General features: G+C 37.6%; 1 protein-coding gene and 3 pseudogenes across 1 annotated transcript; 3 read left to right on the plus strand and 1 right to left on the minus strand.

The window, feature by feature from the left end:
• Positions 1 to 683: 683 nt before the first annotated feature.
• On the plus strand, positions 684 to 1,613 carry LOC140516630 (olfactory receptor 4P4-like). Its single transcript, XM_072627632.1, has one exon. The coding sequence runs from the start codon at positions 684 to 686 to the stop codon at positions 1,611 to 1,613; it is 930 nt and encodes a 309-aa protein (XP_072483733.1).
• Positions 1,614 to 7,278: 5,665 nt separating this feature from the next.
• Positions 7,279 to 12,488, plus strand: LOC140516784 (olfactory receptor 4P4-like; annotated as a pseudogene).
• Positions 12,489 to 15,899: 3,411 nt separating this feature from the next.
• Positions 15,900 to 17,340, plus strand: LOC140516525 (pantothenate kinase 3 pseudogene; annotated as a pseudogene).
• Positions 17,341 to 24,861: 7,521 nt separating this feature from the next.
• On the minus strand, positions 24,862 to 25,336 carry LOC140516632 (nuclear cap-binding protein subunit 2 pseudogene; annotated as a pseudogene).
• Positions 25,337 to 27,275: the final 1,939 nt, after the last annotated feature.

Consider the following 27,275-nt stretch of genomic DNA (forward strand, 5'->3'; position numbering starts at 1 on the left):
GTAATGAATCAGGGACTACAAATTAATTGTGGGAGGCAGGCAGGCTCAGGAGAAATCTGAAAATTATTTATCTTTATTCTTTAAAAATATTTCCTTTATATTTGATATTCAAAAGGCATTTTCAATTCATTTTAGGATATCTTTCATCATATTGACTTTCAATAGCTTAATATTAAATTTTCTCCTAAACATTACTATATTTTGTCATATGTCTACTTAAGAAGTTAGAATAAATATTTATTTCCTTATTTTTCTTCACTAAATCAGTGTGTTAGCATTAGCTTTGTCATAATTGTCTATAGAGTTAATTAGTTTTGTGATTCAATTACCATCCTAATGGAGAAATATTAAAAAAAATCTTAGAGTTTTTAAAAATTGTCACAACATTTAAAGATACATGATGTCTTCTTTTCTTTTAAACTACGTACATAAAGTGACGTTAGTAGAATGGACAAGAAGATGGCTGAGGTACCTAATTTTCAAAGAAATTCTAGGACCTAGCTGAAAAAAATTGATCTCAAATTTAAAAGTATTGAATGATCCACTCTAATATTAGACTGCACATTTAAATAATCTGAGTATAAGCTTTACATCTACCATGATGTTGGTAATAATTTATCCTATTATATTTGATTTCAGAGGAATTAGAATTCTCCTGGATATTTAAAAAGTATTTGAATTACATGGAAAATCACAGCAATGTAACAGAATTCATTCTTTTGGGGCTGTTCATGAATCAAGACCTGAAAATGATGTGTTTTGTAATCTTCTTGTTCTGCTATTTTGCAATTTTCCTGGGGAACTTCATCATTTTTATCACCATTACATGTAGCCATCTGATCCAACAACCCATGTACTATTTCCTGTGTCATTTGTCCTTAATGGATCTGTCATATACATCCACCATAGTCCCTAGGCTCATCAGGGACTTAATTGCTAAAGAAAAAATCATATCCTTCATTAGCTGTATGACTCAGCTCTTTACTGCTCATTTCCTGGCTACTGTGGAGATGTTCATCTTGGTGTCCATGGCCTTTGATCGCTATGTTGCCATTTGTAAACCCTTACACTACATGATCATAGTGAATCGACAGAGATGTAACACAATGATCCTGATGGCCTGGGGAGTAGCCTTTTGGCATGCCATTGCCCAGATGCTCATGGTAGCTAGGTTGCCATTTTGTGGCCCTAATCAAATAGATCACTATATATGTGATGTCAAACCCCTCCTAAAACTTGTCTGTGCAGACACACATATTGCTAACATCTTAGTCATAGCTAACTCTGGCATGGTTGTGTTAACAACTTTTCTTGTCTTGGTGGCATCTTACGTTGTCATACTATACAATCTTAGAAAGCACTCATCAGAAGGTCGGCGCAAAGCCCTTTCCACTTGTGGGTCTCATGTCATGGTTGTTGTTCTGTTCTTTGTGCCCTGCATTTCCACCTATATTCGACCTCCCAGTGCCAGCAAAAATGATAAGGAGTTTTCTATGTTTTACACTGTCATTGGACCCATGCTGAATCCTCTCATCTACACACTAAGAAATACAGAGATGAAGAATGCCATGCAGAAAGTGTGGTCTAACCAAATATCACTGATATTTAAATAAAAATATGAGATTTAATTTAATTGTTTTCCCCCTTTATGCCCTTAGTGAAGAAATGGATATTGCATCACCAAAGGTACATTAATGAACATTCTTAAAAAATCATCATGTCCAAAGTGAACAGGGACATATCTTTATCAAAACTTTGTTAAACTGTTGGTGTTTGGCACTAGGCTTTGTACAATTTAGTTACTTTCCAAATACTATGTTGTGGGAAGGAGGAACAGGAAGCATAATCTGTCTTTTTTTTCTTCTCTTAAATTACCCATCATTCCAAATCCAGAACATGTTCCTCTTCTAAGAATGGCAAAGAAATGGTCTGTGACATAGGGGCAGGCTGTGTCCCAACTGTCAAGTAATCATAGATTTTCTTTGATAGTCAAGTATTTCAGCCAAATCAACAAGTATGTATGAAACCCATACTCTGTGTCAGGCAGAGTGCAAAGCACTTGGGATACAAATGCAAGTAAAGAGAAAGTCAGTCCTTGCCCCTAAGTAACTTATGTTCTAATGATGAAACCCAATATATAAAAACGAGTGCTAACAATTTGGAAAGAGAGAGGGCAATGGAGAACTATGTCTATGTAGAGGACCATGGCAGGAAAAGAATCCCAAATGGGAAAAAGAAGAGTCTACTGAGGAGTAATGGAGTGAAAATGGCTAGCCTGCATACTTTCTTTAAAAGGATGTTGAAATAGGAATGGACCAATAAGAGGAAGGGATTATATAAAGCAGTAGGTATCTTCCAGGATGAAAAGTCAAAGAGTGGTGGAAAAATAAAGAAATAACAGAGAGAAAGGAGCAGACTTAGGAGACAAATGGCACTTTCCAAAGTGCTCTTTTTTGCTTTCTTCTGATATGTTTGAACAAAAGAAATTCAAGGGATAGATTCTTCTGTCCCTTTTTGGTTCTCAGGGTTATTTAAATTTACCCTTTTAAAATAAATTTCCTACATTGTAAAAATGTCATTAGAACTTAGGAAGCCCTAATTTTCAAATTACCAATGAATGATCAAAGTCAACAAAAATGCTTAATGGATGCTCGATTTGCAATACTGCATGTGGAATCAGAAACACCTGACTTCAAAGCCTAATGCAGACACTTATCAGTAATCTAACTATGACTGGTCATCATCATCATCATCATCATCATCATCATCATCATCTTCCTCATCATTACATTTCCTACGAGATATCAATTCAGGCAATCAAAATGTGAATCTGATTAAATTAGCTTCTCTGATGAGGTACAAGTTCAAATTACAAATTGTACTATGAGCAATGTTACACATACAAACACACATACACATCTGAAGACAAACCACTGATGGAATGAGAAGTAATACACAGTCATGATCCACTCTTTTGTCTTTCTCATTAGAAATTTTTCCTTAAAAATTATTAGTATACATAGAGAAAAAAATACTTTAAATATATGCTTCACTTTTTGTCCTTCATTCTTTGTATAAAATAAGAAGGCATCACATGTAGAAGAAGAACAACAACCACAATATTGCATTTCCCACTTGAATACTGTGGTTATACCTAGACTATCAGAGGGGAAACATGTTCCATGTTCTTCTCACAATATGGCATGACTACTGTTTTCCTCTATTATTCTACTGTGGTGTTTTCCCCACTCTATATAGTAAACAGTAAGTTTCTGAATTCAGGGAGTTCTTAACAAAAGACAGAAAAGAAATGAGATCTATACATTCTCCAAGTACTTGTTAATTTCTCAGAGAATATATTGGTTGACTCATTTACATCAACCTCATTTAATGTGGATCAATGACGTTGTCTCCATTTTTATATGAGTGAATAGGTTCTAGAATTGTTTAGACTGTCCCTTATTCATTCTATCAAAGATGTCTAAGGCGATGTGCATACAGGGAATCAAGTCATAGCTCTTTCTTATCTAGGTAAAACCATTCTTTCTTCTACTTATCATTTGTCCACAACCTTCTGCCATAGAAAATGGAACTAGAAAGGAGTCTGGAATAAATTGATACTTGAATAATCACTCTTCATTTATGGCCTCATAAGAGATTGTAAGAGGAAGAACTGTGAGCTAAGTCTAGAAAGGAAAGAGAGTACTGGATTGTATGAGTTCTAGAACATTTTAGAGTATGAACTTTGCTAAGTAGGTAATAAGGAATTATGGAAGCACTTAAAGGAAAAGGTGATGCAAAACATTAGATTATAATAAGGACCCTTTTGACAATGAATGTCAGATTATAGGAATGAGACAAGGGAAAATTTCAGAGAACAGACACTTGCTAGGATGATATTACAATAGTCCAAATGTATTTTAAATAGTGCCTGTTCTCTGAGGGTGTCAGTAGCCATAAAAGGCAATGAATTCACAAGTATTTCAAAGATAGCACATACATCACTTAGTAATTGATTGCATGTGGGAAGGGTGAGAGAAAGATCAACAAATAACACTGAGATTTCAAGCATAAATGAATCAATTTTATTGATCAAAACAAAGTAATAAGAAAGGAGGTCTTTGAGATGGAATAATATACTCTATTTTAGACATTTGTACTATGTGATACCAAAAGAATAGCAAAAAGGAAATTCCAAATATGACATTGTAAGTCTAAGTCTGACATAAAAGAGACAGAATAAGAATGATAAGCATTTATAAGACTCATCAGTAAAGAAATGAGGATTTAAAAGAAGAGAGGGAAAACAAACCTTTTGAAAGCCCAGCATTAGGGGAGACAGAAAGCAGAAGGGGAGACAGAAAGCAGAAGGGGATCCAGTCTGCTTATAAAGCAGAAGAAAGTCAAAGTTGAGAGCAAGTAGTTGAATATGTGTGAGTGTTGAGTGCAGGATGCACTCAGTCAATTAGCATGGATTAAGCTCTCTCTCTCTCTCTCTCTCTCTCTCTCTCTCTCTCTCTGTGTGTGTGTGTGTGTGTGTGTGTGTGTGTGCGTGTATGTATATATGCATATGTATATGTATATATATATATACATATATATGTGTATGTGTATATATATATGCCAGGCAATTTGTTAAACATTGGGGATGCAAAGAAAGGCCAGTCCCCTAAAAGAAAAGCTTTCCTTCATCTCAAAAAGTTCATTTTTTAATGGGGGAAATATGCAAAAAGTAAAAATATACAAAATGATATATAGAGAATAAATTAGGGCTAATCTCAGAGAAAAAGCACTAGTATTATGGATATAGATATAGAAAGGCTGTTTGCAGAAAGTTGGAATTTAGACGACACTTCAAGAAATCCAGAAAATTTAGGAGACAGAGATGAGAAGGGAGAAAGTTCTAGACACGGGTGACAGAATATGTAAATTCTTCATGTTAGTGGGGGGTTTTCTATGAATAATATAAAAGAACACAGTGTCACTTCATCACAGAGTATTTAGAATGTAGTGTAAGAAGACTAGGAAGGTAGGAAGTGTCCAGGTTAGGATGGTTTTTAAAAATCAAACATAACAATTTGGATTTTTTCTTAAATGTGATAGAGATCAATTAAAATTTATTGCATAAAGTGGTGACATGTTCAAGGATATATTTAAGAAAATCAATTTGACAAATGAAAGGACTGAGTTGGAACAGAATAATATTTCTCTCAGTGAGAACAACAAAGATGCTTATTTCAATCATGTAGGCATGAGTTATTGTAATGTCTGAGGAGAGTAGGCGGCATATCCGAGAGCATTTAGGCAGGTAAAAATGACAGAATTTAAGGACAAAATAGATGTTGGCGCGAGCGCGCATGTGGGGAGGGAGATGGACAGCAAGAAAGTCTGGGATGGAAGCTAAATTCGACTCTAATGATTGAGAGAATATTAATGTCTTTGACAGTAATAAAGAACTTAGGATAAGGTGAGAGTTTAGAGGGAGAAGGTAATGAGCTTAGTTTTGGATTTGTTGAGTTTGATATGTCTACCGAAAATTCAGTTTCAGATATTGGATAAACAGCTGTGGATGTGATACTGGAAGTTAAAAGAAAGCTTAGTTCAGGGGGAAAATGTTATCTTAATAGAAATCGTATTAGGTGGTGATATCAGCCAAGTGAAATAGTGGAGAGAGGAGATGAGAAGTGATGTGCATTTAGAATGGAAAGACAAGTCAGTTCCAAGTTGGGAGACCTTTGGATGTCAAATAGACAATTTTGTATTATGTTTTATCATATTTTTAAAAGTGATGGAAAATCATTCTAGCTTTTTTTTTTGTCAGAAGAAAAGTATACTCAGAATTATTCAACTGGACTAGTGCCTTGGTAACTGGTTGAGGGGTGGATTAGAGGAGAAGAGTGTATCCAAAGAGGTCTATTTTGAGATTATTACAATATTTCAGGGAGAAATGATAAGGATCTCTCATTAGGTGTCTATGATATGACTACGAAAAAATATACTGATGAAAGTGATGTATAGGAGATAGAATTGACAAGATTTGGCAAATTATCAGATGGGGAGGATTAGAAAGAACAAAGAAACAAAAGACATTAGGAAAATGATTTTATAAATAGGAAAATTCACAAAGAGCAACAATTTAAGGCAAAATTATTAATTTTGTAGGCCATTTTGAGTTTGAGATGCCTTTTAGGCATACGCATGGAGTTATCTAGCACGTAGTTTAAAAATGTGGAACTTGAGATAATCAAAGTTGTGGGGTAAATATGTATATATGGAAGGGTTTTTCACCAAGGTGATAGTTTTATCTATCATAATAGATGAAATTACCAAGTACCTAATTGTAGATAAGTAAAAGGAAATTGCTTAAAATGGAGATCATGGTAATTTCCACTCAGAGACATCAGGACATTGATGATGAGGTTCTCAAACAAATGTAGGTGAATCTGGTCAATTGGCAGGCAGAGAATCACATTATATTTTCCACAGCAGCATACTGTTGGGAGGTGGAGAGGGAGAAACAGAGACACAGACACGGAGAGAGAGAGAGAGAGAGAGAGAGAGAGAGAGAGAGAGAGAGAGAGAGAGAGAGAGAGAGAGAGAGAGAGAGAGAGAGAGAGAGAGAAACACACAGAGAGAAACAGAGACAGAAAGAGAGACGGAGAGAGACAGAGAGACACAAAGAGAGACAGAGACAAAGGGGAGGGAGTCAGAAAGAGAGAGGAAAGAGACAGAGGGAAAGAAAGAGGAGGAACAAAGTGTGAGAGGGGGAACAGGAAGAGAGGGGAGATAGGGAGAATATGTAGAAGGAGAAATTAATAGTATTCTACAGAGAAGTCCACAAATTTTCCTAGGTGTCACATATACTTCTGGGATGCACTCAGATATCGGAAACACTAAGTTTGTGTATTTTCAATATCCAGTTAACATCTATCATTTAGCAGACACAATGATATATAGTCCTCAAGATTTGCTACACAGGAAGAAGTGGAAAGGCAACTGAATGCCAAAGTACAATTTATGCTTGTGGTATATGTGTCAATGAAGCAGCATAATCATCACTGAAAAGTAACAAAGTAAAGTTTGCTTCCTGTTGGTAATACTGTACTTGTTGGAATGCTTTGAAGGGCCTTTGGGAACCATCTCCCTGGATTCTAATATGCCTTTAAATTCAAGTAATACTCAGTAAGTTTTTCCTGGAAAGTTTTTTGATTTAAAGGTTTAGTGGAGAGATAGTGACTTTAAATGATTGATTGATAATTTTTATGGACTCTGGTCCAGATGAAGAAGAACTATCTACACAACATCAGTCCTTTTCTTACCATTCCTAATGAGTTAGTCATTACGAAAAACACAGCTTCCTCCCAGTTGAGATACAGCCTTTTGGAGATCCTTTCAGCCACTGTGTTGTCCCACACAGATAGATGTTTGCCATCAATGCTTCCTCAGGTATCAGTCCAGGTTTTCAGGTGCTATGTTTGGATTCTTATAGTATGGCCATTATTTGTTATTATTATTTATTTTTCTTTTATAGTTTGTATTTATTTTCACTGTCTTGAGTCCTGGATTTTCCCTGGACTAGGTATTTTTTAAACCTGTTGTGTCCTGTATAGCATTCGTCTGTCTTGAAAGTCTTGTGGACACCTATGAATGATGTTGCTAAATGCATAAAATACAATTCACGTTATTACAAAGGGAATCAACTGTATTTAAAAAAAAAGATGTACTTTTTTTTCCATCCAACATCCCAGACACCCTAAATCTGTCTGTGGTTTCCAGGTTAATACTCCCTTCCTATACATATCACCATTCCACTAGTTTCAGAAATCTCTATTATTTTTATGTATATTTTTGTGTATATTTATATACATTTCTCTAAAATCATCATCTTTTTAGATTAAGTAATCAAAACTCTTTAACTGTTTTGGGAGAGATCTGCACCAACTCATAAACATAGAAACATATTAAATGGGACACTTCAATACAACAACAGGGTCAATTCTCTATACAATCTTTCTCCTTAAAATTCTTTTCCTCTATTTCCCACACATAATTCTTGTCATTGATATCTTCCTCACTTCCGTGGCCTCAAGCATGGGGAGAAAGGTGAATGAAAAAAAGTATGGATTAAAGGGTTTTTATGAGGCAAGTGCCATCTAAAGCTCTTATATGTTACGGAACCATGATTAATTATTTTTCAGGCATCAGTTTGTTCCTCTAGAAAACATTTTTGAGGCAGGAAAAGAAGCACTTAGGTGGGCATAGTTTCACTTATATTTTTGATCCTTACAGTGGTATAGTGCTTAATGTACTTCAAAATACATTGTCAGATATTATCTGGTCTATTACCAGGAGCCAGTGACTTGTCAAGTATCTATTATGATTCCCTTTTTGTGAGTAATGAGGCTCAGAGATATTTAGTCATGTGCCAAAATCAAGCTACAAGCTATACAGTAGCATACACTAGATGCCATCCCGTTACAGACTTTACCCACTAGGACGACCTTCTGTGTTCCTTCTATCAGTCACTGGATCTAGGGGGAGAAATGAATTTATCATAATAGGTTTACAAGAAATCTCATAGTTTAAAGAGGATTATTCTTTGTTTTCATTAAAAATAACCAAGCATGTAAGTGGGAAAATCTGTCAAACCCTCTCAACTGCATTTTTATTTACTCCTGAAGTACTTATTCTCATGGAAAAATAATGTTGTATTGCACATCATATGTAAATGTTTCTGTTTGTGCGAGAAAAAAGAAGGAAGAAAGGAAGCAAAGAGACAGAATGAAAGAAAAAATAAAAGGAAGAGAATGAAAGAGAAAGAAAGTAAAAGTAGGAAGAAAAAAGAACATGAAGAAAGGAATGAATGAAGAACACAGAAAGATAGCACACAGCACTAGGATTCCAAATCACGCCTTCCAACTGCAAGAGCATTACTTTTAGTGTTGTATCCCATTGATAGCTTTTAAAATATTCTAACAGGAGACAATAGCATCTATCTTAATTTCTCTCCCCTTAGAACTTTGAAAAATCTATTGGCAGGAAAACATTGAATTTGAATCCAGACCGTCTAGTTTTGAAGACCAGCTCAATTGCTTAATAGTTATGACAATCAGCAAATGACTTCACTATGTGATACTCAGTTTTCTCACATGTAAAGGGAGAAATTGAGTTTTGATGAAATCCCAGTTTTCTTCCAACTTAAAAGTTCAATATATGATTTATCATGTAATAGATTACAGTCAGATCTATTACAGAGATATGGGATATACAGCTGAGAAATGTGTGAAATCCTTCAGGTATTTTTTCTTCTCTATTCCACTTTGGAAAATTCAGGAATGCAGTGTTTCTATCTACCTCCAATCTATTAGACATCAAAGCACATGATACACACAACTGATGGAAATGTAACCTAAGAAACACCATGCCAGATTCCAGTTGAATTTTTTTAAGATACTTGGAAGAGGATTGAAATTCTGGAGAGGGATTGAGCAGAAATTATGTTAATCATTCATTTTAAATGGCAACAGATGTTCATAGAGTTATTCTCTCTTATCTATAAACAGATCAGGTCCTCCAAATAGGAAGGATTTTGAATTAACTTGAGCTTAATAACAAATTATGATGACAAATAAGTTCTCTTAGCTCCATAAGATAACCTGGTAACTCCTGTATCTCTCCAAGTACAATCACAGCACCTCATCCCACAATAAATACTTCCTCCAACAATATCTCCTCATATCTTTATTAAATTTCTACCATATGAAAAATATAACATGATAAGCTCTGGCTTGAGGAAGGCAAAATGTCTAACAGCAAAAACTGCATCTGGAGGGCATCTAGGTGGCCAAGTGAATAGAGTACCTGCCGTGGAGTCAAGAGGACATAAATTCAAATCTGCGCACAGACACTTAACATTTACTAGCTGTGTGAGCTTGGGCAAGTTACTTAACCTCAATTGCCTTGCCTCCCCCCCCTCCAATTTTTTTAAACTCAGATATCTGTGTCCCACATCTGATAGAGACAGAATTCTTAAGAACAATTCCCTAGTCCTCCCTCATTCTGACTGGAGTGTGACTCAGCTCTTTATTTCTCACTTACTGGGAGGTACTGAGTTGTTGGTCCTGGTTTCTTTGGTCTTTATTGGCATGCCACCATACATAAAGCCTTAAATTCCATGATGTTTTTCAACAGATAATGATGTGGCACTCTAATCTTGCTTGCCCGAATGGTGACATTTTGGCACTCTGTCCATGTAGTTATGATCCTGAGGTTAACTTTTTGTGGCCCTGATGAAATATTTCACTATGTGTGTGTCTCAGAAGTCCCATTACAACTTGCCTGCACAGTCATATATACTGGTGTATTTTAGCATCTGGAATAATGTGCAAAGTTCTAGTTTCACATTTGTAAAATGACACTTATAAGATAATATATTGTCCAGAAGAGGGCAAACAGTGTGTTGGTAAACATCAATATTACACCTTAAGAGTATCTATTGAAATCCATGGAAATATTCAATCATCAAAAAAAAAAAAAAAAAACATCACAGCATTTTCAGTTTCATGCAGGAATTAGTTGAGGAAGAAGAATTATTCTCAGGCTGTAGGATGGAGTGAGACGTCATGGATTTCAGTTGCAAAGAGGCAGATTTATTTTCAATATGAGGACAAATGCTTCCTAAATATTGTTGAAAAGGGGAATAAAGTCTGTTGGATTGTATTTGGTTCGATAGTTGAGGATAATAGGAGATGTATAAATAAGCTTCAGTGTCCAGGACCTAGCAAATGTTTAATACTTGGGGTAGCAGGTTTAATTGATTGGAGTAAGGAATAAACTATGAGGTAGACGTAGGTGGTAAGATGGTACATGGAAAATGCAGTGGACGAAATTAAGCTTATCTTTTGCCTAGGCTGCCCTTTACTTAGTGTAAAGACACTTTCATCATTGGTTTCTGAGAACATTGTAAAGCATTTCTAGAAAATCCACTTTTACTCATATGATCTAGCCAACACATAGTTTGGTTTACGTTGCTTTTGTGTGTATGTGCGTGTGTGTGTGTGTGTGTGTGTGTGTGTGTATTTTCCCTAGTGTCCTGACTTGACTATTGTTTGATGCTTTAAAAGACAGAAATGAGATAATTTAATTTAATTTATTCTAATGGATTATTTAAGTATGTGGTATAGGGAAGGGCCTGCAAATCTATTGCTTTTGATGACAGCTTTTGATATCCCCCTATATACATATATATATAATATAATTATAATATATAATATATAATATATATAACAATAATATATATATATATAAAATATGTTAATCCCTGAACTGAAATCTCTTATCTTTGATCACTTCATTTAAAATGTTTAAAATATTTAAGCATGTCTAAAAATGAGATCAAATTTAAGAACACAGTGTAAGTTGTAGTAATGATGTGGACTTTGATTTTAACTTCAAAAAATTATTCAGTCATTGCTAGCCAGGCTTTATCATGACATCTATATTTTCAGGTTAATTAAACTTCTGGAAAGAAACAAATGAAGAAAATGTGTTTTGTAAAACGACAATATAAGATAATATAATGTCCAGAAGAGGGCAAACACTGTGGTGGTAAACATCAATATTACGCCTTAAGAGTATCTATTGAAATCAACGGAAATATTTTCCTGGTCTCTTAGTTAGCAATCTTCCTGGGGAATTTCACTATCTTTATCACTATCATATCCAGTTATCTGATGCAGCAACCCATTTACTACTTTCTCTGGCACTTGTCTTTCATGGATCCATGCTTCACTTCCACCATAGTTCCCAGGCTGATCAGGGACTTAATTGTCACTAGGAAGGTCATCTCCTACAATTGCTGCATGACTCACATCTTTACTTCTCATTTACTGGGAAGTGTTGAGATGTTCGTCCTGGTGTCCATGTCCTTTGATCGTTTTGTTGCCATCTGTAAACCCTTATACTACATGATAATCATCAACAGGCAGAGGTGCAACATGCTGATCCCGCTTGCCTGAGTGGTGCCCAGCTACTCATGATCCTAAGGTTACCTTTCTGTGGCCCCAATCAAATAGATCATTATATGTGTGATTCAAAACCACTCTTAAAGCTTGCCTGCACAGACACACAGGTTGATAGTATTTTAGTCATTGCTAACACTGGAATGGTTGTCTTGGCAACCTTTCTGGTCTTGGTGGCATCTTACATCACCATACCATATAATCTCAGGGAACACTCCTCTGAGGGTCGGAGGAAAGCCCTCTCCACCTGCGCTTCCCATGTGATGGTGGATGTTCTGTTCTTTATACCTTGTATCTCCACCTATATCCCACCCCCCCAATTTTGTAAACAATGACAAAGCCTTCTCAGTGTTTTACACTGTGATTGCACCTATGTTGAACTCTCTCATCCATACACTGAGAAATGCAGACATGAAGAATGCCATGACAGTGGTATGGTCCAGGAAACCGACTTTGTTATTCAAATAAAATAGATGAATTTCAACTTGTGATTTTCTTTTTCTTTTACATTCACCCAGTTAAGAAATAAGTATTTGGATCACAAAACTTTCAGGAATAAACAGTACCATAAATAACAAGGACTACCCAGACTCCATAACGGCTAGAAAATGGTATATTTCATGGTTATCAAAGGGTTTTCCTGAATCCTTAATGGTATATTAGATATCCAGATCAGTGACTACATTGCCCATTGACTGCTTTCACTGAACTTTCAGTCTGGCCACATGTACACTAGTTCTGCTTATAGCATTAGTCATCGTACGGCTTTTACAAAGACGTATAATAATGAACACATAAGCTTATCTCTTTACAATTTCAAACTCCGGGAAGGGAAAGGGGATTAGGCTCATAGATTAGCTCAGTTGTTATGTAGCACAGTCATAGTTTCAAATTCAATCTCCCTATTGCGCTCAAGTACCAGACACCCTGCCTTCCAAGTCTTCCCTGCTAGGCTGGCTTAATGCAATATCCTGCCTAAAATCCTGGTTTATATGTCAGCATGGCTACCACTCCCAGGCCCAGTGGAGACTACTCTCTGAATCTGGCGAATGAGAGCGAATAAAAGAAAATACAACAAATACCCAATATCCATTTTTCAGAGTTAAGGGCAAAACTGAGAGGAGAAGAAGGGAGGCCCCTTTCTTGAATCAATGATTCTTTCAGTTCATGGTGCCCATAATGAAGGTTAATCTTCACACTCTCTGAAATGCTGAAACAGGAAAAAGAGCATAACTGTCCAAGCCTCACGATTTTAAAGATGGAAATTGTTCTATTTTTGAAGGCAATCAAGAGAAGGGAGAAAGTGTTTTTGTCCATGTTAGGCTAACTTAGCAGATTATTTGTATACACACATATACATACACACATAGACACATATATAAATGTACACACATATTCATACATAGACATATATTTAAATCTAAATTAAAACGGTATTTAACTTGGGGCAAGTCACTTAATCTGTGTTTCTATCAGTTTCATCAAGCATAAATTGGGGATAATAATAACACCTGCCTTTTAGGTTTGCAGTAAGGATCAAATGAAATAATATTTGTAGTGTTTAGCACAGTATTTGGCACATAATAAGATGAAATTTAAAAAAAAGCATGGGAACGAGTTTCTGAGTAGTTAGTAATGAATTTATTAATTAGGCTAGCCAACAATCATGAAATTGATGGTCAATAAGTCAAAGGCTCTCCACCCCCAAAGGAAACCTTAAGAATCTTAAATAAATTTGTAGAGGGAAGGCCCCTGATAAGTAAAAATCAACCCTTACTGGTGGATCTTTAAGGAAGAGGTATGCTAGAAGACTTCAGCTCCTCTTACTGAGAATATACCTTGATCATTAGACACAACAGCTTCCAGATTGCTGGAGTGCAATCCATCTCCATCCAGACGCCTCTCATTTATTTTCTCCTTTATAAACTGGTGCAACCCATACCTTAATGGAGGGTTACAAGGATAGGGCCTTCTTTCTCCAGGCTAAAGACATGTCCAGACTGGATTCTGTTTATACTCCTAGTTGAGTGGGGTTCTGCGCAAAATTGAAGAGCATATTCCTTGAGGGCTAGGAGTAGTTTCATCAATTAGTCATGTCCTTGACACACTGACTTTTGTTTGTTTGTTTTTTTTTTTTTTTTTACAATTTATTTATTTTTCAGTTTTTCAGTTCTCAGTCTTAACTTCCAGAAGAATTTGAATTCAAAATTTTCTCCCCATCTCTCCCCACCCCCATCCCAGGACAGCATGATCCTCATCCACCCCCTTCCTAGAGTCTGTCCTTCCTTCAATTAGCCCCCTTCTTCCATTTTCCTCCCCTGTATTTTCCAATAGAGCAACTTAGATTTCTATACTCCATTACCTGTGTATCTTATTTTCCAGTTGCGTGCCAGAACAATTTTTACCATTCATTATTAAAGCTTTGAGTTCCATATTCTCTCCCTTCCTCTCAAACCACATTCATTGAAAAAATAAGCTATTCAACATATGTTGCACATGTGTAATAATGCAAAACATTTCCATAATAGTTACACTGCGAAAGACTAAACCACATTTGCCTCTGTCCTATCCTGCCTTCATTTTTTTCGTCCTCTCCCTTGACCTGTCCTCTCATAATAATGTTTGCTTCTGAATATCCCTTTCCCCAATTTGCTGTCCTTTCTATCATCTCTCTCCTTCTCCCTTGCCTTCCTGCAGGGTAAAATAGCTTTCCTGATCCAATTGAGTGTGCGCTATTTCCTCCTCAAGCCAAATCCCTTGAGAATAAGACTGGCTTATTTCCTTTCATCTCACCCCTCTTCCCCTCCATTGAACAAATTCTTTCTTGCCTCTTTTATGTAAAATGATTTGCTTCATTTTACCTCTCCCTTTCTCTCACACGAAGTATATTCCACTGAACAGTAAATTTTATTTTATTTTTTAGGCATTCACCCATCATATTATTCAGCTCACCCTGTACCCTTTGTCTATGTGTGTGTTTGTGTGTGTGAGTGCATATGTATGTACACATGCACACATAGACACATACACCCATGTAAATATACATTCCCATGCATATATATATATATATATATATATATATATATATATATATATATATATATATATATATAATATACACACACCTGCATACCTCTACACACCTACACATGCATTTATATATGTAAATATATGTATGTATATATGTGTATGTGTGTGCATATATATATATGTATATATGTATATATGTATGAACGTATAGGTACAAATATTTCCTCTAAATACCCTAATACTGAAAAAGGTCTCCTGAGTTACAAATAACATATTTCCATGCAGGAATGTAAACAGTTCAACATTAATAAATTCCTGAAAGCTTCTTCTTCCTATTTGCCTTTTCATATTTCACTTGATTCTTGTATTTGAAAGTCAAATTTCCTATTTAGCTCTTTTCTTTTCAACAAGAATGCTTGGTCTGGGCGGGCTTGCTGCTTAGTGGCGGCGGCAGAGCACGGCGGCTCCTGGAAGAGGGGCCTTTTTTCTGGAGCGGTGGCAGTGGGGCGGGAGCGGCGAGTGCTGGCGTCCGTCCCCCATTGCACCCACCCACCCCCCCCGCGTTGGCCGCGCCTCAGGAGCTGCAGAGGGTCCCCATCCGGAGGCTGATCTCCCCCCCTACCCCAGCCCACTCGGCCGGGCATCGCCTCAGGCGGCTGGCAGCCCCGCCCCACTCTGAGCCCACCTCCTGCGGCGCTGTGGGGAGGACCCGGCCCCCGCTTCAGCGCCGCCCCTGCCTCGGTACCGAGGAGCTCTCGGGCCGAGCCGCCGCCCCCGCCGTCGTCTCCCGGAGCAGGCCGGGCCACCGCCGCCGCCGCTGCTGCTGCCCCAGCTCTCCCGGTGGGCAGCATGAAGATCAAGGATGCCAAAAAGCCTTCTTTCCCATGGTTTGGCATGGACATAGGAGGCACTCTTGTGAAACTTCGCTACTTTGAACCCATTGATATCACAGCAGAGGAGGAGCAAGAAGAAATTGAAAATTTAAAAAGTATCCGGAAATATCTGACTTCTAATGTAGCCTATGGGTTAATTGGAGTTAGGGATGTTCATCTCGAACTTAAAGATTTGACACTTTTTGGGAGAAGAGGGAACTTGCTCTTTATCAGATTTCCAACCCATGACCTGCCTACTTTTATCCAAATGGGGAGAGATAAAAACTTCTCAACGTTACACAAGGTACTATGTGCTACTGGAGGTGATGCTTACAAGTTTGAAAAAGATTTTCGCACTACTGGAAACCTCCAGTTGCACAAACTGGATGAACTTGACTGTCTTGTAAAGGGCTTGCTATATATAGATTCTGTCAGTTTTAATGGGCAGGCAGAATGCTATTACTTTGGCAATGCCTCAGAAGCTGAAAGATGCCAAAAGACGCCTTTTACCTTAGATGACCCATATTCACTACTGGTCGTGAACATTGGTTCTGGAGTTCGTATTTTAGCTGTCCATTCCAAAGACAACTATAAGGGAGTTACTAGAACAAGCCTGGGAGGTGGTACATTTCTGGGCTTATGCAGTTTACTGACTGGCTGTGAAAGTTTTAAAGAAGCTCTTGAAATGGCTTCCAAAGGTGACAGCACCCATGCTGATAAATTGGTCTGTTATATTTATGGAGGAGATTATGAAAGATTTGGCTTTCCAGGGTGGGCTGTAGCATCTAGTTTTGGAAACATGATTTATAAGGAGAAGAGAGAATCCGTTAGTAAAGAAGATCTAGCGAGAACTACTTTAGTTACTGGGACCAATAACATTGGTTCTATAGCAAGAAAGTGTGCTGATAATGAGAAAATAGAGTTGTCTTTGTTGGAAACTTTCTACGTGTCAATACGCTATCTATGAAACTTTTGGCATATGTATTGGATTATTGGTCCAAAGGCCAGTTGAAGGCGTTGTTTCTAGAACATGAGGGATACTTTGGAGCAGTTGGTGCTCTCCTGGGGCTGCCAAATTTCAGCTAAAGCATCGAAGTCACTATGTCAGTAATGCCATCCAAGTGGAACTGAAAATGGGAAGGATTATTATTGCATTATTTAAATTGATGGGAACCAAAGGACAGGGAGGGGAAGCGATGTTGCTGTTCATTTTTAAATGTCAAAATGGTAAGCTGCTGAATGTTGCCATATTAAAGTGAGATCTTGGTAACATGAAGCATTTCCTAATGAAATGCTTTAGGAATTTTGGTCTTACTCTTCTCTGTATATAGCCAGTATTAAATCCTTTTGATGCAATACAACCTCTGACTGAGCTTCGCAAAAACATTTTCATTTATTTTTAAGTAGTCAGCATTACAATACTGTTTGCTCAAGTAAAAATCTTGAAGTCCTCAGATATTTAGTTTGTGAAAATAATTCATTCTGAATGTATGTTACAAGGGTCTCTTTTACCCATCTTTTGGCTACTTTTCACACCCTGTACTGAAAATTGACCATGACAACCAAAGTGTCTTTGAAAGGTTCCATTTGCACCTGATGATATAAAATTTCAGGCATTTAGAACCATTGAAGCTTTCGTAATGCATTTTCTTAAAGTATGTTTCTATGGTTCTTTGACAGACTCCCCCCCCCCCAGTAGATTTCAAACTATTTTCAAATACCAGAGTGTAATTAAAATATATAGCGATTTGTGAAACTATAGCTACATAGCAGCTTAAGCTCTGACAGTGTATTTTATAAAACTACTCTAATTACGGTTAGTTGGTACAATAGAGCATTGTTCATGGAGTAAAAAATCATTATGCTTAATACGTTTAAAGATATAAGATCTAAAATTTTATCATTTGATAACTTGATTGGTGACCTGCTTAATATAGGTACAGTAGAGAGATAAAATGGTATGAGATCGAAGTACATCATTCAAGTTTGGTGTATTTCCTCTGCTACATTCCTTTCAGACCAGAGCTCAGTCACTCATTTTTATGATGTTTGAACCAACAAGGCAAAAAACTTTGCATTCTGTTATGTGAAAAAAAAAAACCTCCTTAACCTTTGAGTGTTTTGTTAAGCTGGAAGATTTAGTTATTTCTGAAGTTTTGTGGGATTCAGAGGAAATATTGCAGAATCATAAAAGGATCAGTGTTTTGTACATTCTGGCAATAAAAGCATTATAATTCCAAAAACAAAAAAAACAAAAACAAAAACGAATGCTTGGTAGTCCTCCATTTCACTGAAATTTCAGTTTTTCCCCTCGAGTATTATGCTAAGTTTTGCTGAGTATGTTATTCTTGTTCTTAATCCTATCTCCTTTGAGTTCTGGAATGTCATATTCCAAGTCCTTCAATCTTTTAGTGTAGAAGCTGATAAATTCTGTATTATCGTGATTGTATTTCCAATATGCTTGAATTGTTTCTTTCTGGCTGCTTGTAATATTTTTTCTTGACCTGATAACTCTGGAATTTGGCTGCAACATTCTTAGGCGTTTTCCTTTCGGGATCTCTTTCAGGAGGCAATTCAATACAGTCTACATATGTGTGGTTTTGCTAAAAACTTCCATAATAGTCATGTTGTGAAAGACTATCTATATTTCCCTCCATCCTATTAAAGCCTCCATCATTAATTCTATTCTTGCTTTTGATCTGATCATTCCACAAAAGAGTTTACTTCTAATTAGACCCCTCCTCACATTTGCTATCCCTTCTATAATTCCCCAGACCCGATTTATTCACTTCTCTCCTACTTTCCTGTAGTATAAGAAATATTTTAACACTACATTGAGTGTGCATGTTATTCCCTTCTTAAGTCAAATGTGATGAGAGTAAGCTTCACGTCTTCCCTCTCACCTCCCACTTTTCCCCTCAATTGGAAGTTTTTTCTTGCCTTTTTTCTTAAATTTATTTATTTAACTTTTAACATGCATTTTCACAAAATTTTGGGCTCCAAGTTTTCTCCCCTTTTGTCCCCTTCCCCCACCTCAAAACACCGAGCATTCTAATTGCCCCTATCACCAATCTGCTCTCTCCTCTATCATACCTCTCTGCCCTTGTCTCCATCCTCTCCTCTGTCCTGTAGGGCCAAATAACATTCTATACCCCTTTACCTGTATTTTTTGTTTCCTAGTGGCAAGAACAGTACTCAAAAGTTGTTCCTAAAACTTTGAGTTCCAACTTCTCTTCCTCCCTCCCTCCCCACCCCTTCCCTTTGGAAGGCAAGCAATTCCATAGAGGCTACATCTGTGTAGTTTTCCAAATGACTTCCATAATAGTCGTGTTGTGTAAGACTAACTCTATTTCCCTCCATCCTATCCTGTCCCCCATTACTTCTCTTCTCTCTTTTGATCCTGTCCCTTCCCATGAGTGTTGACCTCAAATTGCTCCCTCCTCCCCATGCCCTCCCTTCCATCATCCCCCCCACCCTGCTTATCCCCTTATCCCCCACTTTCCTGTATTGTAAGATAGGTTTTCATACCAAGATGAGTGTGCATTTTATTCCTTCCTTTAGTGGAATGTGATGAGAGTAAACTTCATGTTTTTCTCTCCCCTCCCCTCTTTATCCCTCCACTAATAAGTCTTTTGCTTGCCTCTTTTATGAGAGATCATTTGTCCCATTCCATTTCTCCCTTTCTCCTCCCAATATATTTCTCTCTCACTGCTTGATTTCATTTTTGTAAGATATGATCCCATCCTCTTCAATTCACTCTGTGCACTCTGTCTCTATGTGTGTGTGCGTGTGCGTGTGTATGTGTGTGTGTGTAATCCCACCCAGTACCCAGATACTGAATAGTTTCAAGAGTTACAAATATTGTCTTTCCATGTAGGAATGTAAACAGTTCAACTTTAGTAATTCTCTTAGGACTTCTCTTTGCTGTTTACCTTTTCATGCTTCTCTTCATCCTTGTGTTTGAAAGTCAAATTTTCTTCTCAGCTCTGGTCTTTTCATCAAGAATGCTTGAAAGTCCTCTATTTCATTGAAAGACCATTTTTCCCCCTTAAGTATTATACTCAGTTTTGCTGGGTAGGTGATTCTTGGTTTTAGTCCTAGTTCCTTGGACTTCTGGAATATGGTATTCCACATCCCCTTCCATCCCTTAATGTAGAAGCTGCTAGATCTTGTGTTATCCTGATTGTATTTCCACAATACTTGAATTGTTTCTTTCTAGCTGCTTGCAATATTTTCTCCTTGACCTGGGAACTCTGGAATTTGGCCACAATGTTTCTAGGAGTTTCTCTTTTTCAATCTCTTTCAGGCAGTGATCAGTGGATTCCTTGAATACTTATTTTGCCCTCTGGTTCTAGAATCTCAGGGCAGTTTTCCTTGATCATTTCATGAAAGATGATGTCTAGGCTCTTTTTTGGATCATGCCTTTCAGGTAGGCCCATCATTTTTAAATTGTCTCTCCTGGATCTATTTTCCAAGTCAGTTGTTTTTCCAATGAGATATTTCACATTATCTTCCATTTTTTCATTCTTTTGGTTTTGTTTTGTGATTTCTTGGTTTCTCATAAAGTCATTGGCCTCCATCTGTTCCATTCTAATTTTGAAAGAACTATTTTCTTCAGTGAGCTTTTGAACCTCCTTTTCCATTTGGCTCATTCTGCTTTTGAAAGCATTCTTCTCCTCATTGGCTTTTTGAACCTCTTTTGCCAATTGAGTTAGCCTATTTTTCAGGGTGTTATTTTCTTCAGCATTTTTTTGGGTCTCCTTTAGCAGGGTGTTTACTTGTTTTTCATGCTTTACTTGCATGTCTCTCATTTGTCTTCCCAGTTTTTCCTCCACCTCTCTAACTTGATTTTCAAAATCCTTTTTGAGCTCTTCCATGGCCTGAGCCCATTGAGTGGGCTGGGATACAGAAGCCTTGACTTCTGTGTCTTTCCCTGAGGGTAAGCATTGTTGTTCCTCATCCAAAAGGAAGGGAGGAAATACCTGTTCACCAAGAAAGTAACCTTCTATGGTCTTATTTTCTTTTCCCTTTTCTGGGCATTTTCCCAGCCAGTGACTTGAGTTCTGAGTATTCTCTTCACACCCACTTCGCCTCCAGATCCGCCCAGCCAGCTCTTGGGGTCTGAGATTCAAATGTTGTTTCCCAGCCTCAGGGCTTTGAGTGGGGGCAGGGCTGCTATTCAGTGTGAGATTAAGTTCAGATGCTCAAGTGGGAGCAGGGCCACCACACGGGCTCACTTCCCTCAGGGGGTTTATGCAGAGACCTTCAACAATGGATCCAGGCTCCTGCCTGTTTGGGGAACCCCAGTCTGCTGCTGCCTCCCACGGGGGTGTGATTTATGGGGCACTCCACTCCCCTCTCAGCAAGCCGAGAAGACCCTGTCACCAACCTTTGGGGCCCATGGGTGGAGGGACGTGCGCGGCTGCTGGAGATTCTGTCCCTGAAGCCTGCTGGGATCTGTTCCTCTCGGTGCCAAGTGGCCAAGGCTGGGTTGGGCTCGGCTCTGGGTCCGGGGTGCGAGGGACCTTTTGTGAGAGGTTTTCAGGGCTCTCTGGAACAGAAATCTCGTCTGCTCCATTGTTCTGTGGCTTCTGCTGCTCCAGAATTTGTTGGGAGCTCTTTTTTACGGATATTTTATGGGCTGTGTGTTCAGAGTTAGCATATGTGTGTCTTTCCACTCTGCCATCTTGGCTCTGCCCCCCTTAAATTCTTTTTCTAAAATATTGTTATTTAAGTATTGTAGCCCTCTTCTGTTAATCTGGGATACACACACACACACACACACACACACACACACACACACACACCCCTTCACACTCACATATACATATACACATAAATGAAAACATATATAAGCAAATATTTAAATTTATTACCTACATGTATAATACATATATGTGTGTTTGTATGCGTGTATTGCTATTTATTTTATGTAAATTATAAAATTTACTGGCATACAATTGGACACAATAGCTCCTAATAACTGCTCTAATTTCCTTTGCATTGGTGGTGAATTTACCCTTTTCGTTATTGACATGAGTAAATTTTTTCTTCCTTTTTAAAAAAATGACATCAGCTAGTGGTATATGTATTATTATTTTCCATAAAAGAACTCCAAGTTTTATTTATTTTTTCACTGCTTTTTTCTTCAGTTTTATTAGTCACTTTTTGATTTTCAGGATTTCCAGTTTGGTGTTTTGCCAGGCCTAGAGGCCTGAGGGCTACCTGAGTCTTACCTTACCTCTATCGCAGGTCTTCAGCTGGCCAAACCGGATAAAAGTATGAGAGAAGAGACTTTCCTGAGTCGAACAAGGGTTAAGCTTTATTCAGGGTCCTGGTTACAAGTGCAGGGGGAATTCTTCCTTAGGAGGGAGAGAGAAAATCTCCCAAGGAGGCAAAGATCTTATAATAAGAGATTGGAAGCAGAAGTGTAAGTGGGGAGAGAGGGGGAGGGGAGAGCGAAGAGCGGGAAAAGGGAGCCTTCTGTCCTGTCAGGGCCCCTCCGCGCTAAGAGAGCCTTCAGGCTTTCCTGATCCTAATTAAGCTCTCCGGCCGCATAGTTTGCACCTGAATACCATGCCTGTTAGATAACAATAGGTGTGCCCAGATCCGGGACAGTCTCGAGGGCGGGGAGAGCTCTCTCCCATCACGTTTCTCACTGGAAGAGGCGGAAATACACGAGATAGCTCGGTTCACCTCGATTCCCAGTCGTTTCCTGGGGGGTCTCGTGAGAACTCTAAGATTTAGAAGTTCCCACCTTTACTCGCCCGAGACTGTCCACATGGAATTGAGCTTCCATCCCCAGCAGTGTTTAACTATGAGTTTTTAATTTGTCCTTTTTCTAGTTTTATTTTTTACTTGCATGCCTAATTCATTTTTCTGTTCTTTATTTTGTTGATGTATGCATTCAGGGGTACATAGTTTCCCTTACAAAATATGCATTATCTAATTTATACATATAAATCCGCCTCCTCCCCCTTTATAGTCAACAGAGTAATGCATTAGGAAAAGCACTGAATATGATCCATAAAATCTGAATATGAATCCTACCTTGAAAAACTTGCTGGCTGTGTAACTCTCGATAAATTATATTACCTCTTAGGGAATAGATGTTTCATTTACTGCCAAATGAATAAACTGGATTGTATTCAGTAATTTTCAGGTTCTCATCTAAAAAAACCAATCTATTATCATGCATTTTTAATATAATTATATACTTGTTGAATTGAACTGAATATATATCAATTGCACTAGGTTTCTAAACAAGGGCACAGTATTTTTTTGGAGGGACAGCTTTATTGGAAGGGGACCTGGCCAGGTAACTCGTGGGAGAAAACACAGTACCTTCTAAAATTCTTCTTCAAAACGAAATCAAATTCAATCTTTCTATTTATCACAGAACGAAATATGCAACTAAAACTATTCTGTAAAGAAAACCATAAAGGAAAAAAAAGTCAAGCTTTCTCTGAGTGTGAGAAAAGCACCCTCTTCTCTAAACAGCACGTGACTGTTCCTTGCTAGGCTAGGAGGGCTTCTGCAAACCTAAAGCCCTGCTCATAGTTAAGACATGGATACGATCCAACCCAGATCAAAATGTACAAGTCGGGGTCACTTGAAATAAGACAACTTCTGTAAACTCTACAACTGATCACTTGGTCATAGTCTAACGTGAAAAAAGAAAGTTTACCCCTAAGAGAATTCCTCCCTGATGTCCTGAGCCACACACCGCTGAAAAGATAGCAAGTTACTGGTTGACTTCAACCCTTCTTGATTTTTCCCCTTTGATAAAATTTTTTAATGTGAATTATAGCAGGTTTCTGCAGTGGGACTCCAATCTGTGCTCCCAAATGGATGCAGATGAGCCAATAGACTTATCAGGAACAGACTCTTTCATAGGTAAATTACTCTTCCTGGTTGGAGCGAATACAGTCCTACTCTGTCCCAGCTGAGTCATTATCTCAGGTACATAATTCAACAAGAATTCAATTATTTTATCAGCAATGCAGAAGCTGATAGAAGGACCCTAATCACTTAACCGGAAAATCAGTTCTAAGTGAAGCTTATCAGATCTTTCTCATGTGAAAGGTTTTGTTCCCTTGATTTCCACTTTCTCCTCTCAACAGTGCCAGTTCCTTTACCATTCTGGTGAAATAAAGAAACAAACAAATAAATAAACAAATGGATAAATAAATAAATACAACAGGGATAGCATCAACTTGTGCCAATTTCCCAGTTAAAAAGACCCTCTGAGGAATTCATCTGACATTTCTTCCCTAAAGTCCATAGGAGGAATTTCCCATAGAAAATTATGTTTCCTTCTGCATTTTTCGGACCAGCGTCCCATTGAAAGCCCAAGGATGTGCCTAACACTGAAAATACACATTTCTTTCTAAATCATCCATTCGGAGCACTAATGCAGAGCCTTCTTCCTAGGTGTCGGATCGTTAATGCACAGGCAGAGCTGTTTTAAGAATTCCATATAAACTTGTGTATCTTTATGAGCTAGAAATCACCTTGGGAACAAGGGATATCTTCAAAAAGCTTAGAAATAAATTTCCTCATTTGTTGGCTATTGCCACTAGAGCATACATCATTACACTCATTTCATAAAAAAATTTCATGAGGATCTTTTCCCTAAATGACCACTCCAAGTAAGTAACACAGTCATATAATGAGACTTTTCTATTTCTGTTCTATACTGGGTTTAAATCTATGAACAGAGCCTCTCAAGGCTCCGACACGGTCACTTGCTTAGTTTGGGGTATTTAATGATTTTCAGAGTGGAAAATCCAAGTTGAGGCTTGGGGCTTAATTCCTGTGTGGAGGTAGAGAAACCAGAGACAGCCTGTTATACGTCAGCTGTTTTCAGAACTTGAGTGTTGCTATTAAAGGGATCCTTCAACCAGCCAACTTCCCCTGTTTGTACGTGAGGGCTTCCATCACTCCTTGATTTTGCACATTTTCCCATAACCTCCTCTGCCAGCATCATAGTCCTTTCGATACTCATATCGTACCTGGCCCCTAGATCATCCTCGTCCATATTGTCGCCCTCTTTGAAGCCCGTGTCCCAGTCTGTTCAGATAATGCTATCATCCAGGTGGATCCCATTAATGTAGAACACGGCATTTTCAGCATCTGCTCTGGAGTAATATTCCACAAAGCTGGAATGTGGAACCCACATGCTGTTTTCTTCACTTTATCTAAGAACATGATAATTTTCTTGATGCTTTTGCCAAAGAGCTGATAGATCTGCTCCTCGGTGGTGTAAAAAGACAGGTTCCCAACGTACAGGGTACAGTTTTTCTTTAATAATTTCTCTTGGTCCTTCTTGTCACCCCGAAATTGCTGGTCGCGGTACTGGCCCAGCTGCACGTAGGAGTCGCTGTTCAGTGCTCTCAGGAGTCCGCCCCACATGGCAGGGGCTCTGGTCCAGGGTGGCAGCGAATAGGGCACAGTATTTTTTTAAAGGAAACTCATGCTTTTCCAGTTCACATAGATGGGAACAGTTAAAAGTATTAGAAAAGACATCTATTAATTCTTAAATTAAATTTTTGAAAATTTAATAATTTCAATAATATAGAATAATTTATTAATTGCCTCTTATTCCCTAGTATTTCCGATCCCTATCTTCACCTTTCTGAATACAGTAGTGTTTGTCCAAGTGTTATGAATACCCTAGTTAAAATCTGGCCTTAGACACTTACTATCTGTTTGACCCTGAGTAAGACACTAAAATCCTCTCTATCTCAATTGCTTTAACTGTAAAATGGAGATAGTAACAGAAGCTACCTAGCATGATCTTTGTGAGGATCAAATATGTAATTTTTGCAAAGCTCTTAAAACAGTGTCTAGGACATACAAGTAGCAAGTGTGTAAGGCTGGGTTTTAATGTCAGGTCTTCCTCACTCAGGATGAAATGTAGCAGGAACTCTCCCTTTCCATTTAGAGATTGACATACCTGATCACTGAAGCTGTTTCTAATTCTAAAGTTCTGATTCTGTGACCCACAGAGAAAAAAAATAAATTCACTAGGGGTGGTGATGCTGGGACAAGGAATATAAACTGAAAATGATAGTACATGGTGGGGTATAAAGGTTTCAGAAGAAGCAGCAACTGAGTTGAGCTTTGAAGGAATACTAAGGGCTGACTCTTATGCAACATCTTCATGTTGTAAAGCATTTTTGAGACAAAAATTCATTTCATCTACTGAAATACCCTGAGGTAGAAACCAAAGGTTTATTGTAATTCATTCATTCATTTGTTTGTTTCAAGTTAAGGAAATTAAAGTGGACATAAGTTAATTCCATCATTCACATTTACTCCTCTAATGATTATCAGGGATAGAATTCAAGCCTACCTGTATACTCATAAACTTTTCATTAACCTATCAAATCTTTTTTGAGGAAAATGAATTCTGGTTAGTTAAATTTAATTGAACCCTCATTTAAGTGGATTTTGCCTGTACCTAAATTATATTTATTAATTATGTTTCTCTCTCTCTCTCTCTTTCTCTCTGTCTCTCTCTTCCCCTTTATCTACCTTGCACTATACTTCTTTTTTTCCTATTAACAAGTAATTCATTATTGATTTCCTACCTTGGACCATTTATTTTGAAGGTGGTTGCCTAGGCATAACATTGTAATGAAAATTAGGATAAAAATTGAAAACATCAGGAAAAAATTACCTTGACTCAACACCTCTAGGTATATGTTAAAAGATCATAAAAATCATGAAAAAAAATTATCTAGTCATCAAATTAAGTAAGTCTATACTCCTCTTCATTGAAAGAAATTACAATGGAGTAAATTGGGACTGGGTATATCAGAAAGAAGGGAATACATCCTGGATAAATAAAGGTAGAATGGCAAAGAAAATAAAGACTTAAGAACTTGCAAAGATAATGGCCAAAACTTCCCTCCAACTTGTTCCATTCACATAACTTTGAATTTGCCAGATGTTTTCAATGATGCTTCAGTTGAAATTGCTGAAGTGCTTTAAAAAAATTCACCCTTTCCTACAAAGGTCAACACATACATGCATACATACTGTGTGTATGTGTTCTGAAATAGCCAAAATACTCTCTCCTCTGTGCCATAATGTCTTCTCTTCATATCTATCTCTGACCTCAGCATAATTGTGGCTACAATTCCTTTTGAAGCATGCAAAGTACCATTTATTTGTTTTAATAGGTTGAAAGCTAGTTATAGTACTTTTCAAATTTGTTGTTGTTGTTGTTTACATTGCATATTATCTACATGTACCCCTGCATTTCCAGCCTTTGGGGAATTTCGTTTTCTCTTGAACTTTTATTTTTATTTAATTTGTTTTTGAAAGTCTTTAATACCATAATTGA

The sequence above is a fragment of the Notamacropus eugenii genome, chromosome Y (genome assembly GCF_028372415.1).
Source record: "Notamacropus eugenii isolate mMacEug1 chromosome Y, mMacEug1.pri_v2, whole genome shotgun sequence".
Lineage (NCBI taxonomy): Eukaryota > Metazoa > Chordata > Mammalia > Diprotodontia > Macropodidae > Notamacropus > Notamacropus eugenii.